This window comes from Crocodylus porosus, unplaced genomic scaffold, assembly GCF_001723895.1.
Source record: "Crocodylus porosus isolate Cpor-Errol unplaced genomic scaffold, CroPor_comp1, whole genome shotgun sequence".
In the NCBI taxonomy this organism is placed as follows: domain Eukaryota; kingdom Metazoa; phylum Chordata; order Crocodylia; family Crocodylidae; genus Crocodylus; species Crocodylus porosus.
Window position 1 is genome coordinate 1,107,400 of NW_017728916.1, and position 27,509 is coordinate 1,134,908.

Genomic DNA, 27,509 nt, shown 5'->3' on the forward strand with positions numbered 1-27,509 from the left:
TCCCCCACCCCGCGCCTCACTCCCTCCAGGACAAAGTCCTTTAATTCAAGTGTGTCAGCTACATGTTTCCCCTAAATAATTTTTTTTACTGGCTCTTTCCACTAAAGGGATTCTCTTCTCTACTGTACTGTTCTATCCGGGTGTAGTTAGAGCATTACAATACTGCTAGCTTGGGCAGGTTCTTTATGCCAGTATTTTATACAAGAAAAGAAATACATTATACCAGCATACATGTATAAATCTACACCATGCTACAGCTTGTACTAGTATAACTTAAGAATTGTACCAGTAGAACTCAGAAATGATATTTCCAATGCTTTCAGTTATTGTTGCCTACCAATCCAAAGTACGTGTTTGGTAGCATTCAGAGGTGAAGTTAGACCCAGCCTAAGACTGTAACTGTCAGGATTTTCAGGTGGCAGTGATGGCTAGAAGCACCTTCCACCAATTCCACCAGGTAAGAAGACTGCAACCTTTACTTTAAGGTTTGGATCTAGCCACCATCTTCCATGTTTTCATAGCCTTGAGGCTAGACTGCTGCTATGCACTCTGTGGGGGCTGCCCTTTAGGACTGTCTGGAAACTGCAGCTAATGCAGAACATGATGGGCCACCTTGAGAGTTGTGGGTCACCAGGAGCACATTACTCCAGTGCTCTCAAGTCTGTACTGCCTTCCAGTAGTTTTCCAGGCATAATTCAAGGTGCTATCTTTGACCGATAAAGACCTAAGTGGCTTGGGCCCTACATGCCTTCTCCCTTCTATTCCATGCCAATCCCTCAGGCCTCAGATCAGTCACGAGCAACCTCCTGCAAATTCCATCTGTGCACCAAGCTTGCTTGGCAAAAATACAAGGAGGTCATCCTTAGTAGTTTCCTCCGCTTTGGAACTTCCTCCCCCTGGAAGCTCACCCAGCGCCCAATCTTCAGAAGTGGTAGAAGACCATTATTTCCAGTTTTATTTTAATAACTGACCAGTTTCCATAATTCCTATTTGTCTTGATTTCATCATAAGATGCTCTGAGCCTTTTGGGGGAGGGAAGCATATAAATCAAATAAAAAGTAAATGGAACAGTGACTCTGCTCTGTGTGCACAGAGGCAGTTAGCTGTGTTGGTCTGAAGTCAGGCAGAAGGCAGGGTAGAGATGAACCTTATAGACTAACTAAATCAGACATCCAAGTACACTTTATCAGATGCTGTGTTGCAGCTTCTGAGGGAGCAGCTCAGGTTCATGAAAGCTTACACATCTATGATTTAGTTAGTCTGTAAGGCGTATCTCCACCCCGCCTTCTGTCTGCCCTGTGTGTACCCATGTGCCATTTCTTTAAATACTAGATCACATCAGAATCTTTAAAAATATATATGGAAAACCTTGCATCACTATGTACTCTTCTGATTATGCTAGTCAAATAGACTGGGATGCATAAATATGGGGGAAAAAAGGCTCACTGAAAACCATCAATCATTTTAAATTTATTTAAGCATGAATACAAAACCATTCAAGAACTCTGGATCCAGGGTGAAATGTAGGGAACTCCAAAACATTTCTCAGTAAATTAAAACATCAGAGGTTTTTAAACAGGTCCCACTCAAAAAAATAGAATTAAAGCACTAAATAACAATGCCATTGACACAGGGGTTATAAAAAAATATAAAAAACTTATTTACAACTTTTAGAAAAAATAACATTAACCATAAAAAATACAAACCTGTGTATTTTTATGGGAAATCCCTGACCACAGAAATCATTTTTTTTAAAAGTGAGTAGAATCCAAGTTGGTGCTATCTAAAGACACCCCAAATATTACCTCCTACCATCCTCAGATCCTCCTTAGATGCATCAAAATTGCCTTTTACCATTAAAATCTACCTTTCCGCCAGCATCTCTCTGCCCATGTAAGAGCACATTGAAGTTCCAGTTCGGTTAGGCATCTCTGCACAAGACTGCACTTAAGTACATGCTTAAATCCCATTAAAGTCAATTGGACTTTAGCATATGCTTAAAGTTGTGTGTACTTAGGAGCCATCCTAAAGACGCATGGATTCCAGCATGTGCTACATATTTTCTCAAATTAGGAATTCAGATATAACTGGAGTTAAAAAAGAAAGGAAGTGGGAAAAAGAGCCCCACTTGTTAAAGAAAGCTGAGTCATGAAATACTTCCATGATGGTGATGATTCTTTGTCAGCTGTTCCCAGATGAACTTCTACTGATGCTGAAAAATGAATAATTTTTTCCTTTAGCTCTTTATAAACTAGCCTCCCTCCCTCAGTGTATCAGTGTCCAAATCTGAAAAGCAGAGTTTCTATGGGGATTCCCCCCCACCATTATACTGACTGTACTGAGAATTTTCTTTCTTAAAAACAATTTTCGTCCTTTAAAAAAAAAATGAAACAATATAAATAGAAGTCAATCACTGGTTCTCAGCCAAGTTGTTAAAAGTAACTTTTTTGATTAGGGATGCCACAACTTTTGTTTGCCTAAACTGTGACGACAAGAACCAGATTTTAGTACCCACAACTCTATAAATATCAGCAGGCGTTATTAAAAAAAACCCCAAAAAACTCCAAACAGGTTAAAGGTATCTCAGATTGGACACCCAGGAAAGAAGCTGCCAATTTCAAAACATTTGGCCTTTGTTAATAACTTTGGGCCCAGTGCTACTTCTATAGAGATTAATGGAGCCATTGACTTCCATGGAAACAGGAACAGGCCCTTGAATCAAGTTACATTTTTCATAACAATGGCAGGCAGAGTTGTGCAAACCTCATATTAACAATATAATAAGCATCTTAAAAATCGTAGCTCTAGCTCACTGCTGGGGAGAGGGAAAGGATAAATCTCTGCAGGAAGAGAGGGATGTGGTTTTCTAAGAGAAATCTTAAATGGAAGAAGACTCTTCTTTCTTCAATACATGTTTGTTGATGCATTGTGTTCCCCGCCCCCCCCCCACTGTCAAGGTTGCCAGTGAGATCAGCAAGAACAAATAACCCATTAGCAAAAAGCAAGAATCTGCAACACACCAATAAAGAAAGTCATTTTGAACCCAGTTTTATCATTTTTAACAGTCACACCAGCTGATTGCATAGTAATCATTACATATTTAGGCTGTCAAGTAGACCTTGAATGAATGAAGGAAATGGGGAAATCCTCCACCTGCATTGGGCCCAATTCCAGGTGAGGTGCTGCTGTATGTATGTATGTAGCAAGTATGTTGCACTGCTCCCAATGGCAGTTCATGGCTGTTGAGAGTCCTTGGTACTTCAGGCACTTGTACACATGATGAAAATTGCCTTTTTTTATGAATTAACTGTGTTACACTTTTCACGTACAGGTTTTTCTGGCAATTTAAATGTCTTTTTTATGATTCAAAGTAAAACACATCCCAATGTATTTTACATTGAATCGCCACAAATGAAACTGATGCATCCTTGGATCTGTCACGTGAAAACAGAAATTCACTCAATGACATGAAATGAGCCCCTTTGGCCACCAGAGGTTGCTTCAATTTGCAGATAGGAGAGAAAAAAGATAGCTTCAATTTGCTAGAATTTCTGTGTAATATTTATTTTCAGACACCAGGTGTAGCAGCTCAGCCTGACATGAATAAATTTTCTGCTCACCTACCTGCACAGATACCTATGCCTCTCCCCACCCCCAAACCTACAATCATATCTATATAGACAGAGCCTTTTCCTTGCATGAACTCTGTTAATGTTGCTCTATCAATGCAGCAGGGTTCTTGCATATTAATGCAACTGCAAATTCAAGACTTATCTACTGGTTTAGTTCCTACTGGCTAGCCCAGGAAGTGGGAGAAATGGAGCAGCTGTAGTTAAATGAATGAATTCTGTATATACACAACTGCTTCAGAAAACAAGAAAAATAAATTCTGCTTGAAAATAATAAGACCTATGTTTCACTGCAGCACCTAGCTAGACTGGGTATTTCCTGGATAGATACTGAAGCTTTTCTTTGATGAACCTCCTTAAGTTTTTTATTAAATCAGAACTAAAGGTCTCCAGCTGGGTAAACTAAAGGGCTCCAGCTGGATAACAACTGTGAAAGAAAATGCTCTCTTAGGGAATATACCCTTATGCTAACCCACTATAATTTTACGCTTATGATAGCAGCCTGCATTTCTAGTTATAGCCAAAATAAGAATGCCCACACAGCCTTTAAGTTTCACAAGCAAATGATACAAATTTTTCTGTGGGGGGATAGGAGGAAATATCACAGATAGACCTCCTCTCTGTTGCCATTGGCAGTGGAGACAAAGGGAAGGATGTATAAAGTTTCAACATGACGGGTTAAATAAAACACGTACAGGGGAAAAACCAAGTCCCATCCCCAACCTGTAATTTTGCCTTGATCAAAACCTGGCTTTGCCCCCTCCCCCGTGCTGCCCAGGGGGCAAAGAAGCTGGCCAAAGGAGCCTGTTGAAGGCATAATATGGGCAATTTAGCAGCAAGTTCACAGTAGCTGGCAGAAGGACCAGCAGAGGGGTGGGAAAAACTGGTAGAATCAGTAATTCTGATTAAAAAAAATGCATGGGGGGAATGCCTGCACACTGAAAAATTAATTAATTTAATATGATGCTTCTCACTCTGGACCTGGGGGGTCTTTTGGACCTAACCTGTTTGGACCTGGGGAGTCCTGTGCACAGCAGGACAAATGAAAGAAGCCCAGAAGCACCCAAGCAGTTCTTAATTCTTTGATGGAACCAGGGCCAAATTATGGGGTGAGGGCACTGCTGTCAGTAAGCTCACCCTTTGGGGAGCCACGGGCAGCAAGGCACAGGGGGGCACCCATGCCAGGACCATGCTGGGCAGGGGGGCAGATGACCATGTAGGTGACTGCAGCTTGGCATGGAGCTCCCTGCAGGCAGCTATGGCTGGAGGAAATGAGGGGATTACTGGCTTGCCTGAGCCCCTGCTGTAACTGAGTACCAAAGAGATCAGTGGGGTGGATTGTTTTGTGGTTCCCCTCTGCTATAATTTACTATGAATTGTGCACTGAGCTTAATTTGATTTAAAGGCTGTCACCTCTAAATATTAACGCATCAATTTTTAAATGATGTTAATCTTAATAAACCTATTTAATTTAATGATGATTAAACCCCATCATGTGTACAAACGCCCTGGGAGGACATACTCAGAAGTTTGCAAATACTCATTGATCCTAATGACTCAAAGCTGATAACAGAGGTATAATTCTCACAACTGAAAACCCTGTGTCAGTATTTATTCAGAACCAAAAAAGTCCTTAATCTGAATTGGCTTAATTCACTTTGGAAGTAAAGTAAGCTAAACTGAATGAAGACCCCTTTAATTCTGAATAAAACCAACCAAGTATGGATTTGGGGCAGTTTATTTAATCCACTTTTACTAGTGAATTCAGATTAACTTTTCTGATTTGTCCCCATGTAGACAGGCCCTGAAATCAGGATCTTTGCCCTAGATTTGACTTTTGTCTAAGGTGTTTTACAGTTGAGGTTTTTTTCTTTTTTTGAATTAATCCTGCATAACTAAAGCACAGCATAACATGGGTTAATTTGCTGACATTGCATCTCGTAACAGACAAAATGTCTAATATTTTGGCTCTTACAAGACAGTCTCAAAAACAGCAATGAGTTGACTTTGCCAAACACAAATGGAAGGCAGGGAAAGCACTGCATCCAGCTGGAGCTGCCTCTGTCTTACATGTGAACAGACTCTGTCCAGAAAATATTCAAATCTGAAAGGTTTACAACAGTAAAAGTGTCCATCAATAAACAAATAATCCATGGTCAATGTGCATGTGGGTTTAGAGTAGGCAACACTGTCTACCCCTGTTAGCCGCAGGGAGACATCATGCCTTTATTTACTAGAAAACAATTCATCTATTTACATTAGGCCTGTGATCTCAGCCAGCTTCAGGCATGAAAGTAGCCAAGAGAAATATATGCTCAAATTAATGTTACTGGCCATCTCACAAAAACGAAACTCTTTTGATCAAACTCTGAACTCTAACATTTTAAGAATGAAATAACAATACATATCATTCTATTATAACAGTCCTTGCATGCAAGTTAATTAGTATTCAAATGATTGTAGCTAGTCTAACCCTGAAATGGTCCATACCAGGGGCTCTAGGAACCATCAGGGTTTTAAAAACATCTTGCAGTTTCAAGTTCTAAGCTTAACAACAGATCTGAGCAACAGGTATAACTGAGTATACAATGGGTGTATTATACATGAGGGTCTCTGCTGGGGTAACAGCAAGAACTGATGTTTTTATTCATGCTGGTGGGTCCTTACTGCTGTAATAAGAAAGTGACATCAGGAAACTACATGTTAAGAATATTACTGTGTACTTCTTGGAATGTAAGACAAATGGTTTGAAAATTTAAGATGAAGAAAAGAGATGAAACAAAAGAGGGCAGGAAACATAGAGGGTGTTTCAGGAGGGAGGAAAACGGAGAGGAAAAAAAAAGAAAAGAAGGGTGCTAATCACATTACATACCAAATCCTGATTCCATTGAAGTTAATGGCAGTTTAATGGGACTTTAATGGGATCAAGTTTCATACCAGTGGGATAATACTGTTTTCTGTTTCATCTCCCATCTGAGGATTTCAAAGAAATTGTAAACATTAAGCCTCACAGTAGCTCTATGAGGTAGGCAAGGTGTATTGGCTGCACTTTAGAGCTGGGGAAACTGAGGCACAAAGAGATGATGGACTTCCCCAGGGTCCATCAGCATGGCAGTGGCACAGCTGTATGCATATCCCAGATCTCCTGACTTCCAGTGCTATGTGCCATTCACAAGACCTTTCTGCTCTGTATCTTGGAGCTTGTTGGCTTTTAGCCACTCCTGTTAAGTGTCATGAACCACAGCGCAGCCATTTGCTAGGAACACTGAAAACCATCCTGCCCTCTTCTCTCTATCCCTCCCCACCTGCTACTGACCATTCCCAGTACATCCAGCCAAAATCATGCTACAGCCCTGCCACTCCACTGATCCTCAGGCAATGTGAAGAAACTGGCCTGTATGCCATGCAACATACAGGGCAGAAGCTGCCAAGAAAGGTGCCAAGTATGAACAGCTTAATTTCTTAGCTCTGGGAAGGGAAGGTTTCACCAGGTACAGTCCAACTCACGGTCTCAAGGGCTCATGGGAAGACAAGAACTGCCCAGTGCACACAATACTAACTGGAGCACTTCAGCAAAGCTGTGAACCCAGCAAAACTTCCTCCTCACCTCCTAATACCGCTCAGCACCACTGAATCTGCTCAGAATGTGCAGTGTCCCAGACCTCCTGGGATTAATGATGCTCCATTAGACTCTCACCATTTGGAGTATACAGCAAGGTGGAGATATGCAGCTAAGTGGCACAATCTGAACCTTGGCCCCAGACATCAGTTTAAAGACCCTGTTAAAAATAATAATCCCTGCACAACAAAGTACAGAATGACACGGCATATTGAGCCACACATAGGAAAAGGCCAACACCTTGGTCAGAGTGGAGCTAGCCACGTTCTTCTCGGTTACAGGTTTTAAACAACCCCTACCCCCTCCCAACACAGAACCCATCCTAGAGCCCCGGAGAGAGATAATTAGAGGAGCTTCCTTTCTCTTCCACTAGGTGCCAGTCTTGAGCCAGAAATGAAGGAAAGCCGTGGCCTCCTTAAGTCAGCCTGGATCCAATTTTACCTGATAGATGCTCACTAGATCCTACCTACAGCAAATTGTAGAGAAACCCTGGTTGGGCTTACAATAAAAGCCCCTGACTGAATGCACTGCACACCCCTTAGTGCAATTTTGCTCCCAGCAATTCCTCTCCATAGAGCACAGTTGTTCAGTGAAAAAGACTTTGCTATGAAAGGAATCCAGCATGGCACAGCTGAGAGCCAGGGCAGGAAAACACACTGACAATATAATAGGGTTTGTCACACGCCAGTGATCATCGCAGGAAGGGACGGGGGTGTACGCTGCAGCCACAAGACAAACTACTGCAGATGATCACCAGCACTGGATTCCTATCCCGTATCCACCCTGGCCTCTCCCTAGGAGGTGAGAGGCGTGTCTCATTTTCTCCTGAAGTATTTGCCCCTGATGAAAATACTGTATTTAGAGGCTTGTGTTAATGTTGCCTCTGTCAGTCAGAACAGCTCTCAAGTGGAAGGATTTTTCCAGGCTTATGAGCACTTTAGATCATTTCATACCTCGCACATCTCCCCTGATCCAATTTGTCAAATCACGTTAATCGTTTCACACAGAGTAAATCCAAAAAACGGCCAAAATTGTGAAAACGGCCTGGAAACCTGTAGCCACCAGCTAAGGAATCTGCCTACAGGCACCAGCTCCAGGAACATCAGAAAGGCTAACAGCGTTGAACTGTTGCAAGTTCTGACACATCTTCGCAGAGGGAAATAAAGACAAGCCACCCTTGTTACAGCCATCCTCAGAAATCAGAGAGTGAGGCTGTTTTCAGCCTGAACAACAAAATGATTTTAAACAGCCCTGTTTTTATTACTAATGGCACAATTGTTTTAATACTCATTGTAATGAGCCCACAACCATTGGGCTTCCGGCCACAAAGATCATCAGCTAAATCATACACACATGTACTGAAATGAGAACGCCCTGCCCCTGCTCTCCATATAGAGGCCCTTGCAGATTCCTTCTCCTTGTCAGTAGTATTTAGCTGCCTATTACCTTGACCGGCTAAAAGTCGCTGAATCCTTTCATGATCTACCAAAATAAAAGCTAAGGCTCCCCATGTTTCAAGATATAATCTGGGCACTTACAGCCAGGAAATGAAGAAGAAACCTACACCTTGTGCTACACCAGGTCCCATTTTGATCATGTATCCTTAAAACCTCAGCTACTTAAGATGCATAGAAGACTTGAATGTGACAAAACCCTTGCTGTGAGATGCCGCAAATGTTGGCACGGAAGAGCCCATTAGCAAGGTATTTGTGTGGCAAGCAGGCAGAGATGCTGGGTAGGAGATGAGGGAAAACAATGACTACCTTGCTGTCTTACTTAGAAGCAAAATTCCACAAAACTTAAACACCCCAACTCTTGATCTGAAAAATCCTTCTGAAGAAAATGGTACCATGTCCATAAACAGGAAGGGAAATTTAAATGTAGCACCATTTTGGCATGGCACATGAGCCTCCCTGGAGAACTTACAGCTAAACAACCCTTCATAGATTTCACAGACATCAGGGCTGGAAGGGACCTCGGGAGATCATCGAGTCCAGCCCCCTGCCCAAAGGGCAGGAAGTCCGCTGGGGTCATAGGATCCCAGCAAGATAAGCATCCAATTTACAAGAACTGTGCCCTGTATTAGTGCACAGAGGAAGAAGACACCAAAAAAACAGCCTCAGCTTCTGGGTGCTGAGCAGAAACCCAAGAAATCCAGTGTTTGCTACATGGGGAAGGCCCATATCTGAAAAGTTATAGATTCATGAAATGACTGCTGGGCCTGTGAGAGACAGCTCCACACAGCAGAGTGGACCAAAACTCCCCTTAAGAAGAGAAGGCTATTTTAATACACTTCCATGTATCCCTTTGAATAAACTATTCAATCACAACAACCAAGAGGATCCCCAAAGACAGAGAGAGAGAGAGAGAGAGAGAGAGAGAGAACTTAGCCTGAAGGCAGGAAACAACCCCACGGAGAATGACAGAGGCAGGAAACAACTCCAAATTACTGGTTTACAAAGAAGACCCATAAAGACTGAACCACCTGGAAGGGTCATGGCTGCTGAGTGGCTCAGAAAATATTTTAAAAGGCCAATCCAGCTAACACTGAGCCTTCCCAAGGATCAGTCTTATCACACACCAGCACCAGGCTATGGAGGCAGAAGGCCCTAAAGCCATTCACAGAAGCCAGGAAGGCCAGTTTGTCTCTGGACACAGATATACACAAGTCTGAAGGCAGACTGTGGAAGAAGTTTGTGCATCATTACTGATGAATCCAATGGTGGCCAGCATGAGGCAGGGCTCCAGCAGTGGTCCAGGGTATATGAAAAGCTCATTGTGGGTGTCCAAAGTGCATGGGGCTGATATTCTTATTGGTTCCCCTTGCTTTCCTCAAAAGCAAAGTGTTCCTGCTTACCCTGCGATTTTACCTCAAGATGCAAAGGCCTTCTTCACACAGTTGGAGACCAGATGGCACTGGAGACCAGATGGGCACATTGCTGCCAGGTTCCTCTGGCTGATAAAATACCTACAGCTCCTCTGCTCCCATCGTGCTACCTAGCACTGGAAGCTCAGGGTCTAGCTCACAGCAAAGTGATCAGACAGCAAGAGCAAGGCATCAAAACGGTGGAGTTGCTGTAGGGCCCGGGCCAGGACAGGAACGGTGACTGTGTCCCCTGAGGAGGTCAGGTGAGTGACCAGCTGCTCAAATCCAGACATCTTGCTCACCAGGTGGGCTGGGACCCCTAGCTCCATCCCCACATGGCTGAAATTCTTTACACCAGGTAAAGAAGGGTCCAACTGGAAGCCAAGTGACAGCACCAAGGAGTGAGGGAGCTGTGCTACCGGGAGACCTGGGGATAGTAGTACAAGAAAGTGGGGTGAGTTTCTTATCAGCTAGGGCAAAGGCACCCAGCAAATAGGGTGGCCAGGATCATATCACTTCCTAATGTCCATGCTTCTGCTAAGACACTGTAACATATTTAGCCTTGCCCCACCTTGCAGACACCTCTGCCACCCAGAGCATTTGATTTTAGTACTTAGCATCATGGAGCCAAGCTCTCATCCCTGGAGAGGGAGGGGGCTTAACCCTCACTTTTAGAAGAAGGGAACAGTTTAACAAGTGTCACAGAAAGGCCTGCATTAAAATCTGTTCCCTGAAACCATAACCACAGGACAATGAAAGAGATGCACATTCCTACAGAAACTGGCAATGCCACGCTGGCCTGCATGGGCTGCTGCAGGCTCTCCTTTTCCTTGGGCCTAGCTCCCCCCACTCTGACCCCTGGTGACACGACCAGAAAATACAGCCCAGACATTTTCTCACCTTGTGTAGTGCTGGTAATCCCAGTCACAAGACTCCGGGTGTCATCCACCTGATAAGACACAGCCCCCAAGGTTGGGGAGATTCATCAGAGAATGAGCAACAACCACAGGTGGGTCTTGTTGATGCCCCTAGGAGCCATGGTGCACCTAGCAGGGGCATAACTGTTGTTCTGTATGGTATTAATCCTCTACAACCCCAGTAAGAGCACTATGTCCTTCCAGCAAACCACATTTTCAAGCATTGCTTGAATCTAAACTACTACATCATTTGCTGAGTGGGACTTTTTTGCAACTCAATAAGCCCACCTATTCATTACTAACTGGTAATGAGAACTGGATGGCTCAAGGGCCTGAGACTCAGGAATTTTTCACCTCCAGGTCAACGTTCTACATGGGCAAAACTGAAAGCTTGATTCATTTACAAGTGATGCTAGAGTCAGGTGGAGTGCAAGACTCATGCCTAACGAAAGACACGCTTGTATTTTCTATGAAGGGACTCTGTCCTTGTGCCAGGCTGGGTATCTTGAACCCTGCTGAGGTGAGCAGTGGCTCCATGTCCCATTGTTTTTTGATTGTCCTGTGAAACGAGTTGGTAGGACCTACATCAGTTCTTTGCAAAGGGGCATGTCCATTTCAGTTAAAACCCCACAATTAACTAATGAGGATGCAATTAGTTTTCTGGTAGATCACTGGATGTTTGAGCTGCTCACCTGACCAGCGGGAGCTGGGCTGAGCTCTTTCCCAAACTCAGGTTACATATCACTGACAAGTCATCACATGGTGACTGGCCAGTGCTGAAGCTGAACCACCTTCAGGGGAAAGGTTCTGTGCTCCCAGCTCTGTTGTCCCTTCCCTCCCTGTGTCAGGCCCATAATGCTATTGTTTTTCATACAGAGGGGTGAGATGGGGTGAACTTACTGGCTGCTCCCCACTTTCAGCTGTGGGGTTTCGGCAGGCTGGGGACAAGCCCCTGGCAGGCTCCATAACGAATCCACTCTCTGCTTCAAAGGTTAACTCAGATTTAGCTCTTAGGACTCTTTGAGCCACCTCATTTGCTGCATCCTCCTGCCTTCCAGTGCCCATGCACTCAGCCTGCGTGGAGAATTTCTGCAGGTCTAGCTCGGTGCACTCCACTGGGGCATGGGGCCATTTGTGCTGCATCTCTGAGGCACATGATGAGAGAGGGGCCAGGGCTTCTGTGAACTCAACTGGGCCCTGCCTGACATCTGAGGAAGACAAGCCCCCTGCAGAGCCGTCGCTGCACCCTGAGTTCCTTATCAGGGGTTGGGTCTCCAAGACACTCCTCGCCAGCTGGGATTTGGGACTGGGGCTGCCGACAATCACCTGGGACAACTCCAAATCATGGTGGGCAGCAGGGAACTGAAGGCCAACAGTTTCTCCATCAGAAATGAACTGAATCACTTCAGCTGGACCTGAAACCAAAAGAATCATGAATTAAAAGTATCTGGGTTCCTCTTGCAAAACTTCCTATCTACATTGCTTTAGACAGCTGCCAGTCAGCCACTCCATTAAACCCCATCTTCCATGTAGCCTCACACTGCAACTGCCTGTCTCTCGGCTCAGAGGTGTAGGCAGAACTCCCTTCGAATCCTAATAGTGCCTTATGTCCACAGGGTAGCAGTCAGCACTGCTGACAGGACCAAGTCACTACTACTGTAGGGACCAGGGGCTCCCTTCTCCCTAACAGGAGAGAAAGACACTGAACCTAGAGGAGGTGAGACTAGTGCTAGTGCAGTGTCTGCTGAGAAGGAGACTGCAGTGAGAGGTCAGCACAGCCCTCAAAGCCTGGGGATGTTTCTGAACTCACCAGGACTTCTGCCATCCACAGCCCAAAGAAAATTCTTAGCATAACCAAGCTCTGTCCATGTTGACCGTCCCAGTAACTGACCCCAAAGACACTGAACCCAGGAATAAGAGATGAATGGGAGAATATGACAAAGATACTGATGATCCTTAGCACTGGATGCTCCTTTCTGGCTGAGAAATTGACCCCCCTCCGAAACCCAAGAAAAAGCAGAACAGCAATAACAACAGTTACCTTCTGCTTGCCTGTAGCAAGGGCTCAGTTTCTTCATACCCAAGCAGCATGGACTAGTCATCTGTTCCTCACATGGAAACCTGCCTGGAGTGGCTGAGGCCTGGAACATCGCTCTCTGTCCGGAGAAACTCTGAGTCCTCAGAAAAACTTTAGAGTATGAAAAGAAACCAATACAAGTGAAGATCTGGCTTAATTTCCCACAATGCACTATGCCATTTGTCTTGGCAATTTATTCAGTGAATGATAAAAGCCTGGCATGGAGGACGAAGCATTTCTCATGCACTTGTGCCAATGTACTTCCGTGCTACCCAACCTACTTCCTACAGTCCTTTCTACAAGCACCTCCATGATTCTTTTGATCTAGAACCCTGCAAGCCCTGCTACATGCCCTGAAAAAAACTCAAGGTGAGTGTGTCAAAGTTAGCATCACATGGGCTAGGGGCAGAAGTTACACATAAACTGGTTTAAGTGATCAGAAACTGGTTTAAACCTGTAAACAGGACAGAACAGAAGCTCAGTGTACATACACCAGTTTCAAAATAGCTGAAAACTGGTTTAAGATAAACCTGACTGAATGTAGTATATCAGACTTAACTGATTTGGTCAAACCGGTTTATGAAACTTCTGTCCCAACCCCCTTCCTAGTTCTAGTTAAAACAGTCTCCCAGCTTGTTTTCCAGCCCTGGGCTGGGCTGAGCTGTCTGCTCCAGCAGAGAAGAGTTGCGGGGAAGGCAGGAACTCCCTCCCCTGCCCTCCCACCACTCCCACCCCCAACATGCACTCACGCAAAGCCTTGCTAGGCTCTGGGGCCAGGGGTTAAACTCACCTTCCCCCAAGTACAGAGCTGCCCTGCTGCTAAACTTACTGAAACTTACTGCTGGCTGTGACCGTGGACTACAAATCCCACAGGCCCCTGGAAGCAGGAAGAGGAACTGATGAGCAACCCTGGAGAGTCCTGCTGCTGTGAGTCTGGACTTCAAATCCCAGAGACCTTGGGAGCAACAGGAAGAGGAAGCAACCCTGGGTCTAGCACCCCCTGGCTTCTGGCCTGAGCCACTGTTGGCGTGTGGCTGCACTTGCTGAAGCAAAAATAAATGTGTGTCCAGTTGTTTCTCAGTTTAATCCCTGCATCTTAGACTAACCTGCAAAGACTGAATCAATTCAGCCTCAGGTATTTTGACTGTCTGTACTTAGCCTTGGTGTCATGGTTGAATTTGAACCCAAACATCTTCCTACCCCTTCCTGGTATTATTGTACTAGGGAAAAAAGAGGCTCTTTAATGTCTTTGAAAGAAGGTTTCAAAAGAGACACCCTACAGATGGAGAGCATTACAGAGCGCTCCCTGTAAGCAGAGGACTATTTGTGTCACTTCATGATGTAGAGAAAATTAGAGGCATTATCCTACATGATAGAGAGGGGCTCAAAAAGGCATCAAGGAAGGAGAAACTGAGGAGTGCTGAGTTGCTGTAACTCACCTCGCTGGCTCTGGCACTTCCAGAAACGTCTGCAGTAGATGATGGAGAGTGCCAGTAGCACCAACGCAATGATGACCAGGGCACTGCTAGTTAGTGCCAGGAGGGCTGTGTCCTGAGGAGATGCTGTAGATTTGTCTGGAGTTGAGGCTTGGAGGAGGGAATCTGCTTTGTGCAGGGGATGCACTTCAGATGCTGCTGCCTTCAGGTTTGTTCTGGAGCTGCCTGCAAATGTACCAGCCAAAGAGATCAGAGTTTCAACCCCACACAGTGCAGTAGACAAAGCAGCATGGATCCAGCCCGAAGCAAGTAGTATGTAGGCAAATACAAGTTTGTAAACACGTACATAGAGACAGCCCTTAGGACAAGAGGCCTCAATCTGACAGCTAAAATTACAGATGAGTAAAATTCTCAAAAACACTTAACTGGCTCTGAGAACTGATTCCCACTGAAAATCGCAGAAAATGGATGGCCTTGAAATCCCACGATACACAAACCCTTTTAAAAATGTTTGGCAATAATAACCAACATCCAACAGCACTCCCTTTCTTAGGATCTCAAAGGATCTCTCAAACATTAATGCAGTGTTTGGAGTCAGTATTTCAGCAGTGATTTTACATATAGAGTAACCAAGACACAGGGATTCTGATGAATTTGTCCAAGGTCATTGCAATGAAGTGGCAAAATCATTACCAGGACCCAGGAGACCTGAGAAACAGAATCTAACATCCTTTCCCAGTGGTGACAATACCGCCAAGTGTAGGGGCTGGCGGGTGTTTCTTTGAACACCATCAACAACAAAAGATTATGGTTTACAAAATGTCCAAACTGCTATTTCTAGTCTCAAGGATGCTAACATTTGAATAGTCCTGTCACCATGGCACCTCTGCCCCCTCCACCTATATATACTGTCTGTGCTTCCTTGCTTGGGGCTCAATATGGTTCAAAACAGGGATTAGAGATTTAAATGAACAACAGCAGCCTCTGCAAGTACACTCATGGCAGGAATAAGAATTCTCAGCCTTCATGCTTCAGAGCAAAAGATGATCATCAGCTGGAGACAGTATTTTTTTCCTTCACTCACATAGGTATACTCCAAGGTTTTATGCCTCTTATGAAGCATGCAACAGTGACCACTGCCAGAGAGAGAATACCAAATCACATGTACCATTGGCCTACTCCAATACATCTCTCCTCCCACCTCCCACCATTCCTGAAGGACTCACTACATGCCCTGTGGCATGATGTGTCAAACAACAAAACAACAGGCAGCAGGTCAGAGCCCTGCGGGGTACATACATTGAGGCTCAGAGGAGGGGGTCTGCTTTGTGCAGGGGATGCACTCCAGATCTTGCAGCCCACCAATCCGGCCTTTACTGTAGAACCTGCCAAAGAAAAAGCCGTGAAAGCTTTAATAGGGCAAAAGGGGCTGAGGCATCTATAGGCAAATAACACCCACACTCTACTACTTAGTCAAGCTGGCTTGTTTACTGCCCAATGCAAGACTGCTATAAAAACTCCCTAGCTTCTACAGAGTCTAAAGAAAGTTGACCTCATTTCCCATAGTAACTTGGCACTCAGAGAAGTCATAAAGTATGCAGCACTTTGCACAACTTGGATTAAAGCAGCATTCAGAGGCGTTCTCTTGTAGCAGCAGCCATCTTGCCAGGAAGCAATATTGTACATGTCCTTGCCTTGGAGAGCAACACCTGTCAGAGCGAGGCTAAGAAAGGAGCTCTGGCAGTCACTATTTAAATAGCATCTTCTTCAGTGAAACAAAGCATATTTTCTTCTAGTTGGGAAGCCATGCTGGAAAGTGGCTCTGATTCCCTGACACTGAGTTTTAGTTACTCTTTCCCCCACACATTACGTCACTGTCACTCAGGGATTGTCTACAGGAAAGGACTCCACGGCACTGTGCAATCTCATAGACTCTAGGTGCATTTAAACCTGAAAATGATCTGGGGTGGGTTTACTCTAGAGTAAACAGCCCACCACTCTAGACTAAATGCCCATCCAAGCTCCAGTGACAGAGTCTGCCCCAGCAGCAAGCAGCTCCCGGGGCAGAGAGCAATCTCCTGTCCCCCGCTGCCCAGGAGCACACTTGCTCCTAGTTTGTCATCTACATTTGCTGTACTATACAGTAATTACTCCCAAGTAAATCTGCTACTTGTATTTACAGACAGCAAATTTACTCAGGATTACAGCAAATTACTGCACAGTAAGTGTCAGCATGTGTAGATGGTGACACTTACTGCATAGTAATTAGATCTAATCTTGAGAAAAGCATCATGTAGACATGCTCACTGATTATATTTAGCAGCATTAATTTCAGGAACTCTTTAAAATATATGAATACAAATGTACAGTCCCAGTCATCACAGCTCCCTGTGCCCACTGATGGTCCAAGCTCCTTTCATGCTGAAATGGAAGAACCCAGCCATCGGAAAGCAGAGTAAGTTGAGTATGATGATCATTTTTGTGACATAGGCACTCTTGTTTATCTGAGGCCAGACTAGCAGCCATGCTGGTGTCCAGAATGGTATTTCATACTGGCAATGAATTTTTCCCAGTGCTTAGTAAAAGAGACTATTGGGTTTTCTTTGTTTAGAGCTATAGGGTAGGTCAGGTCTATGTATCCATCTTGATCAATATTTTCTGGCCAGGGGGGCTATTAATGTTAACTCATCACAGGTAGTGTGTTACACGTGGCAATGGTAAATCCTCTCTTATTCAACATCTCCCTGCACCCTGCTGGGGCTCTGGTTGACACAGAGCCAGCTGTACTCACCCTGGCAGACATTCTCCACAGGCTGCATTGGAAGTAGCAGTGCAGTTGGATTTCTGAACACGATTGATGAGGATGCAGGAGAGACATGTTTTGCAGCTATGGTGCCCCCAGCTCTCCTTGAACTTCCTGGGAGGACAAACAGTGCAGTATGTGCCTTCACCATAGCCACATTCCTGCAACAGATCAGGGCAGGTCCATGACTAGAATGAAGAAATTGCTTCAAATCCCACATTACCATACAGCTGTCTCAGTTTCTAAAGGCAGACGGATTCTTCTCAGAAGGAAAGACTTCTCAGTTTCCCTGCATACTCTAAATCTCTGCGCTGCAGTGAAGCAGACAACAGCAGTGCAAGCAATTGGAGCAGCACATCAGTGCTCAGTAACAGCTATATGTGTTGCCTCAGGCACTAGGACTTGGGGGAAATGCTAGTGAAAAGCTGCACCCATAGGTAGGTTGGTGCAGGGACCAAACCTGGGGTCTGTGATTCTAAATGCATGAATTTCTACTGCCAGAGCTGGCCAAACCACCAAGAGACTTGGATATGCACTCAGAAGAGTGTTACTCACCACCCCCCAGTATGACACACTTGTGCTGGCTGGATCACACACAGAGGCAACTGCATCACTATTGCCTTGACTAATGGAATGGCATCTTTTAGCTTTTAGGGACATTATATGTATCACCAGCTAGGACTCTGGAGTTGTGGTCAGTGGGAATTTTGACTCCCACTGGGAGCTAGGGATAATGGATCCTTATTGGTATTTCCTTTTCTCCTTCCTTTTCCCACCTCACCACCATGCACCATAATGAGTGAAAGAGTCTACTGTGCTCTTTTGAGAGGAACAAACACTCCTATTTCAGATCATTCTTCAGATCACCTAACACCACCAGACCTATCATCAAGGTTCCCTCCAGAGTGGCCCACTTACCTTGGAGAGCTCCCAGCCAGGGCCACACTCCTTACAGGGGACACACTTCCTGTGCTCATCAAAGTATTGACCCTCCTTGCATTCCAGTGGGTTTGGAGAGGCATCTGGGGTCTGGGGGAGAAACAAGAGACACAGCATAGGCTACCACAAGCCCCAGAAGGCTCCTAAAGTCATTGTCTGTTTTTACAGGGCAAAAGGTGCTCCTTCAGAAGCAAGCACAGCCTGAATTTCCTGCACATTTAAAACTTTCCAGTGACATCAGTAAGTACGTTTATCCAGAAGGAAAATATCACTTTGGCAAGAACACAACCACAAGGGCTTATCTCAAAGGGCTGGGTAAGGTGCATTTGGCTAGTCAGGGAAAGGAGGAGGAGTAGGTCACGCTGCAGAACTGTCTATTCCTTCTGTCGTTTGGTGACATTTCCAGGAGAAAGCATGAAAGTCAGCTTTATTTTCCAACCTCCCATTAGACAACCTGGTCAAATACACAGACAATATGGGAGCTCAATACAGCCGTCTGATCCAGACCAGATTTTTGGTTATCCTGGGTTGTGTTGTAGTCAGAACAGAGGGTGAGAATTGTATCAGTTTTACCTCTGTATCCTGCCTTCAAAGTCTATGGTTACTCTTCCTTGTGCCATGTAGTCTAATGTAATAAATCCTTCTGCTACTTTGTTACTTTCCCGATTTGCCTGTGGTAAAATATGATTTCAGAGCAACTGAAAATTTGGGGCTTGCCTCATCTTCAGGGAGTGGGGAGGAAGGGGGTGAACATATAATTTTATACAATCCAAGGGTAGTCAGCTGCAAAGTCTAGTGTGAAGACAAGTGAAACTACAACTTGTGAGGGCAAGGAGCTGTCCCAGAGGCAAATCTTAGTCTGTTCCTTGAGATGAGCAGCAAAACAGCAGGGAGGAACTTGGGGTTTTGGGAACACCCCGACAGCAAAGTTTGTGACAGTGGTGAAGAAAGGCAAGTTCCTCTCCACAGGGGAACCCATGCTCATGTGATTAGGGGTTTGAAGTAATGCAAAAGAGGACAGTGTTGGTCAGCGAAGGAGGAGGAAGTCATGGACATGTAACACCGAGCCGCGAGCACAAGTGACACAAAACAATAACAGAAAGGAATAATTCTCACATCCTCTACATAACTAAGGCCACAATACACCCTCCTGGCCACCGTGCTGCCTCCCTCCCATGACACCAAGGTTTTCACATTACGAAAAGGATCTGTGCCTGAATTTAGCACCAGATAAACAACTGTTTTGAATCTTCTCCTGCAGACTAAACAGAGCAAGTAAAACACACTTCATGAGGCAAGGCATACAGACCTGAAGGACAGCCCATGAATTCCTTCAGAGAAATCCTGGCCCAACTGATATCCATGGCAAAATTCCCAATGACTTCAGTGGTGCCAGGATTTCAGCCCCCCTTGGCCTCATTTGGACTTTAGGCATGCCAAGCAGAGTTATCAAGTGCTTTCTGGTGAGAAAGCATCCAGAAGGGATCAGACTGCAGCTTCAAAGCTCAGTATAGTTTAGTTTGGGGAGGTTTTTAGTTGATTTGTTTATTTGTTGGGTTAAAGTGGATTCCTACCTTGGTGACAAGAAACAGTATAAAAACGAGTGCTGGGCCTCTCCTCATCTTGCTTCTGTCAGCTTTATGCACTGAAAGAAAAACAGAATGAATGGAGCTGTACATGTCTCAAGAGACCACTTCATTGAAAGTTAAATGTTCAACAAGAGGATAAAGTGTTGACAGCGGACTTTCCGACTCAAGACAGGAGTTTTTGTTGACACAATCACCAGCCTTGTTAAGAGTCAATCAAAGGATTGTTTGGCAAATGCTCCTTATTAACATACCAGGAAGCAAAATCTTACAGCAGCTGAGATCTAAGCACTCCCCATTCTCCTCCCCACCAAACCCCTTCCTCCCCCTGTTTCTATCTACAGCACCACTAGAAACTGTACCTGCACTGCTCACATCATCAGATGTTTCCTGATGTGCCTAGTCTGCACTCTCGTGACTGACCCCCCCCAACCACCTTCATGAGCCACATGCAAATCAGGCTGCACTTTGGAAGTGGACTGGTGGCTGGGCTTTCCCACTATCTAAGGCACTGGGATTCATCTGATGACTAGTCGCTATTGGACAAGCATAGAAAGTGAGTCAGTAGCTATTGTTACAAATGCACTTGTCCTAAGCATGAAACACTACAAGGAAAAGCAGGAAAAGGGCTATGAGGATTGGACACTAAGACCTATGACGATGAGAAACTAGCATGGCTAAAATTATCAAGTGAAAATCTCAGGAGGTACATGATCAGCGCCTATAAATAGTTTCAATGTTACTGATGCTTTAGAATAAATAAAGGATGTTGTCAGCCTCAGAAGATGGCAGACAGGCAGGTATGAGCTAAAGCTAAGGGAGGAAACACTTAGGCTCAGTGTGAGTATCTAATTAGGGGGCCATTTACAGTAGAAAATAAATGGACAGGGCTGACCCAACACCCCAGATCTGCACCACAGACTTGGAACCAAGTTTTCATCTGAAACTTGTCTCTGAAATGGACTGAATCCAAACTTCCTGAGCTTTGATAAGTTTTATATTTGAAGGCCCTGGCATAGTATGGCTTAGATCCATGGTTCTGCTTTGGCTCACTGTAGAGACAGAAAATTCAGAAATGGATCCAGCCATGGAATTAAAATAGCAATTTTGATTTGGGGCCTTATCTAAGAATGAAAGCAAATGTATATAGTAGGAAACACCCCCAAGTGAGCTGGAAAAAGCACCACCACTTCAGGCTAATGGGATCCTGATCTCTGTAAAGAGCCTGACGTACTTCCTTATCCAAATGATAATAATAAAAGAACAAGTTAAGTGAGATTTTATCAGTCCCCCAAACAAAATAAACTATCATAGTAAAAGGAAATATGTACCAGTGTAACTGTGTTGAAAGCTGTATTGAATACCTGGCCCTGGATCAAAGCCATATTGTGTTTTTTTTTTTTAATTAATCTTTAACAATACCAGAACCAAACCCCCTTAATTTATTTTTGGAGTTAAATGTGCAAGTGAACACACAAGTAAAATCACACACTGTGGCCCTCATTAGAAAGTAACCGCTTGATTCCAGTAGGAGAGTACAACATCTGGCCCAATTAACTGCAAGCAAGGAATTCTCCCACCTCTGTTTAAAACTGCAGGATTTCAAGGTGACTGCCAGAATAACACTTCATTTGCCAAAAAGGAACATTAACCAGCAGTTCAATCTACTCATAATCCACAGGCACTGTTTCATGTTAAAGGGACTGTATTACACTGGTGTATAACACCTGATAACTGAATAGAGATGACTTCCTGATTTATTAAAATGTCAATGAAATCAGCTTCCCCCCACCATGGCCCTTATTTCTGCCATTAGAATGACTGTAACCTGCAATGTTTCGGACCGCTGATAATAGAGTACCATCATCCTTTATTTTCATAAGAAGTGTTGTGAATCCAAACATAACAGCAGTTATTGACTACAGGACTTCATTTCTACCTTCTTAACACCTTCCTTGTTTCTAGTCCATTCAAAACACCGGTGTTTTGAATATCTTTCCTAGGCTAGCCTGATCCTTTAACCTACATGTTTGTTCCATTTTTATTTATTGCTTCCTTTTTCGATTTACTCCCCCAAGATTCATAATACTTAAAAAGCTAAGTTAACCTGTACTGGGCTGTGAAGTATATTCTTAAAAATAAAATTATGTAATTAAATTATGTTCCAAAAGTTACGGAAAGTATTTTTTTCTTTCCAGAGCATCAGGAAGGCAATAAACAATTTTACAGAATATTAAAGTTTCAGACTGTGATTGAGGGAGTCTTTTTCTTTTCCTTTTCTCCCTGTTTCAAAGTTTACTTTTTCTCTACAAATTGGCACCCAGGAAAAAAATGTACAATCACTATTCATAAAGACAAGGTTTTTGTTTGTTTTGTTTATCTTGATTTGTCACACTTCACTTTTCACTTATTACTTGATTGATATTTTGCCACTAATTGATTACAAATTTCCAATTATGCTACCACTTTCTAGAACTCCCTGATGAAATAAACCTAGTGATTCTACGTCGGGACTGTTGGGGCTGATCCTGTGCAGCATCAGTAACAAGGCACAGGAACTTGAAGTTAATGCCCAGACATACAGCGTCAGTATTTTTTTGGCAACTGATGTCCTTCCATTGCCACAGAGATAGTCCCTTAATGTCTTCAAAGAAGTAGGAAACTGTTTTGGTCTGAAGTCAAGCAGAAGGCAGGACAGGGTGGCACCATGAGGCGTCTGTATGTGTGCAGTGAGGCTGCTCCAACACACAATTACAGTGCACTGAAGCAGACTTGATTAATCGAATCTGCTGGAGTGTGGCAATTGCCGTGCTCCAACAGACTCCGGCACCACACGTACTGGCATCCCCATGCTGAAAAATGGTGGCAGGGAACTTTAAGGCTCATTTGACAAGCTTTAGTTAAAGCGCCCCTGCTGCCATTTTTCAGTGCAGGGACACTGATACATGTGACGCTCCAGAAGCTTTAGTTACAGCAGTTCTCAGAGCCACTCTAATTAACCCCCCTCCCCTCCCTGCTGCCAAGCACATGTATAAACACCCTTAGAGACTACCTGGTTCACATCTGGTTCACGAAGTAGCCTGTAAACTATAGGTGCCATTTTGCTCTGCCTTGACGTCTTCAGTGAGACAAGCTGCCCAAATCAGTGAGCAGTCTATTCCCTCCTATATTACTGGCTCAGGCAGTGCAAGGGTAACTTGCTGAATGAGGTTTGCCATACAAATTGATAAACTAGCATTTTAGCAGAGCTAATGTTCCGTCACCTGAGCATTAGCATGAGAACAGGGCACTTTTTTTGGCTGAAGAGTAAATTCACTAAAAATGTGCAGTTTCAGGAGATCAAGATTATTTTCAAATCTGGGCACCTTTAGCAAATAACTTCAGCTGAAATAAAAAAGCTGGGGGGTGGAAGGAATTTGGAAAAATCTGTCCCTTCTAACTGAAATGTTACGGCTTGTTTTAAACTTCACCTATTTTTGGAGTTCAAATAAATGAAAAACTAAATGAAATGCTGCATTTCAGGTCAACCGAAACATTCATGTGCCCTGAAACATAATGAAACATTTTGTTTCAGGTGTCCACCTGAAATCATGAAGCCTGATTTTGCTGATTTTGAACTCATGTTCAGCAGCACTTTCCATCAAAACAATTCCATTGATTTTAATAGTTACTGGCACAGCAAATTAATATTCAGTATAAGTAAAAGTGTTAAATTAATTTGGTTCTCTTAATCTGGTCTGAAAATCATTGTTTTCAGTAGAAAAAATGCTTGTTTATTTTCCTTTTTCTTTCTCTCTTTTTTTTTTTTTTTTTAGTGGAAAACTCCCTGCTTTCACAAGGGGAATGCTCTGTACCACAGTCTGAACCTGTCTTACAGTTCCTACTCTTATAATACTCATTTGCTACTTGTATTTGTATCTTTCAAGTTGTTTTAGCAGCAAATACCGGTATTTAGTACAACAAAACATGATATAAGACTTAGAGCAGTTGCTGTTATTTTGTATACCAACTGTGTACTGAGTATCTAGAAGCCATTCCCACACATGTGAAGATAGTTTCTGTCCTAAAAGGAATTTAGTCTGACACCCCAGTCATGTACTGCCTCCTAAACCAGAGCCCTGCACCCACGTGTACTCCAGTCTACTTCAGTGAGACTTCTTCAGGTTGCCGGAAGCCACGTTAGCAAAACATAATGGATGACTGAGCTTTAAGAAGGCAAGCAATTATAAGAGAAGGAAACAAAGGCACTGAAATCCAAAAGACTACCTGAGAACACAGTTAGCTCTGTCCATAAGCGTGCACAAGCTCATGATCGATACACACTGTACAGTGCACATTATGTGCTTATCTACAGTACAACCAACATTTTCCCCTCCTGATTAGACACTGTTGATGCTTTACGCTTTGTTCACGCATATTAAATGACTACACTCTGAAAATCAGACTGTTTTAAGAGGTCTCAAACTGGCCACCCAAAATCCCTAATTCATTCACCTTTGTTTTGCCCTGGATTATCCATTATTAATGGACCAACTTCTTGATTATTGTAACAAAGTAATGTACCCAAAGTTCCTTCTTTTTCTTTTTCTCCTCTTCAATGGTACCAAAAAAACCCAGACATCCTCCTTCAAATTAAACTCATGAGAGCAAATTTTGTGTAGCTTGCCATGGATGTCATAAATAAAATAAGCCCTTCATCAGAATGGCTTCAAATGCACAAATAAAAATGCCATATAAAATGCCGTATAGCTCTATAAAAGTATTAAAAATATTGCTGCATAGAAAGAACACTTCTGTATGCCATGAATAATATAGCCATGCTTCTCGGTAAATACATGATTAAAAACTACAAAAGCTATTACCTATGCCTATACCCCAAATCTAAGATTTTGAAAAGGGGGGGTGCATGTGGCGAGGCGCACCATCCCATATAACACTACACATTTTATGCAGGTAAAAGAAACTAGAAGCTTTACCAACATGCTTGGAATCAAAGACTGTGTTATTCAGTTTTAAGACTGATGCAAAAACAAATGTAACTTCATCATGATGAGTTTAAAACAGTCTGTAAGACTGCGAAATAGGAGCTACATTGCCAGGAGCAGCAAACAGACAGCAGCAGAAGAGGTTGGGGGGGGTGTTGAGGGGGGCTATAGCACCCTGAAATTCACCATAGCCCCCCCCCAGTCATCCCTTTCCCCTGGGCCACCACCACCTGTCCCAGGCAGCTCCTGCATGCAGTGCAGGCCGTCCAGTTTTTTGCCTGGCCCACTTCGGCCCCCACACTGGGAAGAGGCTGGTGCTGTCCCTGGGCAGCAAAGGCCAGCTGGATCAGTGGAGCATCATAACCACAAAAAAGGAGACAGCCCTTAACACCTGTGGAAGGGATTGTTTGGAAGGAACTGGGTAGATCCTGAAAAGCCATGAAGAGAAGGGGGTCCCTCAGCACGGCCTCGCCAGAAATGCTGCTGCCACGCCAGTGAGTTGCGCTACATTTTGGGTGGAATAGGAAGCAAAGGTGTGGGGGGAAGAGGGGTAACTGCATCAGGGCACCTGCACCCCCCTGGCTCCACCCCGTTGCTGGATCACTGCTGGATACTAGCAGGGCTGACATGCTGCCTTTACTCATCGCTATTTGCTGAGACTACTAGTGAGAGGCAGAGCCAGGGACGGCTAATAACCAGCTTGTGTCATTGCTAAAAACGCCTGGTGTCTGGAGGTCGCGGTCGGGGCAGTGCACACAGCCTGCTATGGGGGACCTGCTCCCCCCGCCAAAAAAAAGCTACTGCTTTGCAAAATGCCCTGGCGGGCTCGGGGGCGAGGCGGGGTCGCCCCCGCTCCTTGGCAGCCGCCGCAAGTACTCCGATGGCCGGGATAAAGTATCGTCGCGGCGTGCTTCCCGGAGAAAGGGATCCGCTGGGCCCCTGCGGGGGCGGGGTCCGGTACCTGCAAGTCCCGGCTTGCCCGCGGCACCCACGGGATGCCTCGGGCTTCGCGCCCGCGCGACGTCATCATGCCTGGGAGGCTGCGCGCCCGCGGACTCGGCCGCCCGGCCCCGCGCGTGACCCGGCGCATCTTTCCGGCCCTGCCCTCGCCAAGCCCGGGGAAGAAACCGGCTTGAGTGGCCCCGCACAGCGCTGCCCGGCCCCTCCCGGATGGGACTCTGCTAATGCCGCCCCCCCCCAGGCGGAGCCGCTCGCCCCGCGCGCAGCCTGCCCCTGCAGCACAAAGGGAGCGCAGGGATGCCCGCCGGAATGTGCCCGGGCATGTACCGAGACAGACCTGCCGCCTGTCCCGGGCGGGACAGGACTCCGTTACGGCGCCGGCGACCCCGGTGCTCAGCTCCGGGCACGGCGCTCCCGGGCCACTCGCCTGTTTCAATAAAGAGCATTTAATCCAAAGAAATAGTTGTGATAGAAAGAGATGGTTGGAAGAGAACCGCTCGGGGCGGAGAGGAGCAGCGATGCGCGCACGGGCCCCCCGCAGCGGGCGGGCGCGCACTCGCCCCGGCGGAGCCGCGCAGCCCGGGCCCCCATTTACCTGCGGGCGGCCGCGGGCCGGGGGCTGGCGGGCGACGGTCCCCTGGCTTGATGTCACCGAGCTGCAATCGCGGGACCCACACGGAGGGAGAGGCACCCCGCCTCCAGGCAGGGCCGGCTCCCCATTGGCCAGGACCTGCCCTCCTGGGCGGGGCTATGCAGATCAGCCGCCCCAAATTGGCGAGGGGCGAGGGAAAGGCAGAAGGGAGCTGCTGGTAAATGAACCGATCTGGGGCTGGGGGCGAAGTGCAGCACGGGCCGGCACCCGGAGCAGGGTGAGGCTGCTGAGACGGGCTCAGCCGCACAGCAAGCCGGGCTTTCATCCATGCAGAGGATGCAAAGGGGTCTCTGTATGGGCCTGTGATCTTGTGTGGTCAGTAGCCCGGTGCACACGGCACTGGCACGATTTCTTTGTGTCCTGGACAAGGGTACACAGCATCCCAGGCATGTGGGGGGATGTTGGGGGAGCACAGCACAGGGGCCCGGTGGGCTTGGACACAGCACAGCAGGTCGCACCAAAGGAAAGAGAACAGGGTAATTCCAGCAGCAGAGCTAGGAAAAGAGACCATGAAAGGAGGTGATGATAGGACGTGACCAAGGGATTGGGACTACAGGGGAAAGGGGAATTTAAGTATAACTAAAGGGGGACAACATCAAACTGGTCATCACCTACAAGCTAATTAGGGGAAGGGGAAAAACAAACAAACCGGAACCCAAAATTTAAGGGTCTGTCATATAACATGGAAAACATGAACAGTTTCACTGCATCGTGAATTTAAACATTACTAAATGCAACATTAGAAATTTCTAATTCTCGGAGCACAGCATCCTTTGACTTCTTCAATCCTTTAGGGTCTAAATATGAATGATCTAATTACTTCTGTAATCTCCATTTTACATCCCAGATTAGAAGAGGCCACCTATACCAAAGTGGTGAGGTTGAACAGTGAGTATATAAACAATGCCAGTTATAGATCACATTTGCATCGCAACTGTATTTACACCACGCTTTGGGAAATTCCCAGAGTCCTGTCTGAGAAGACACTGGGCTTCTTACAGAGTCATAGATTCATAGATGTTAGGGGCTGGAAAGGACCT

General features: G+C 45.2%; 1 protein-coding gene and 1 long non-coding RNA gene across 2 annotated transcripts in view; both read right to left on the bottom strand.

Annotated features, from left to right (window-relative positions):
• Positions 1 to 9,172, bottom strand: part of LOC109310876 — a 30,169-nt gene extending 20,997 nt beyond the window's left edge. Inside the window, exons 1-2 of the long non-coding RNA XR_002101332.1 lie at positions 4,693 to 9,172; positions 2,331 to 2,333 (exon numbers count right to left, since the gene is read on the bottom strand). This is a non-coding gene — a long non-coding RNA (uncharacterized LOC109310876). The remainder of the gene's footprint in view (positions 1 to 2,330; positions 2,334 to 4,692) is intronic.
• A 146-nt stretch (positions 9,173 to 9,318) lies between these two features.
• Positions 9,319 to 26,473, bottom strand: EDA2R (ectodysplasin A2 receptor). The gene is made up of 10 exons (XM_019536215.1): positions 26,413 to 26,473; positions 19,861 to 19,931; positions 18,266 to 18,376; positions 17,336 to 17,508; positions 15,844 to 15,929; positions 14,548 to 14,769; positions 13,073 to 13,219; positions 11,932 to 12,446; positions 11,015 to 11,063; positions 9,319 to 10,541 (listed from the first exon to the last, which is right to left on the bottom strand). Exons 2-10 carry the CDS (start codon positions 19,906 to 19,908, stop codon positions 10,267 to 10,269), a joined length of 1,626 nt encoding a protein of 541 aa, XP_019391760.1. The 5' UTR covers positions 19,909 to 19,931; positions 26,413 to 26,473; the 3' UTR covers positions 9,319 to 10,266.
• Positions 26,474 to 27,509: the final 1,036 nt, after the last annotated feature.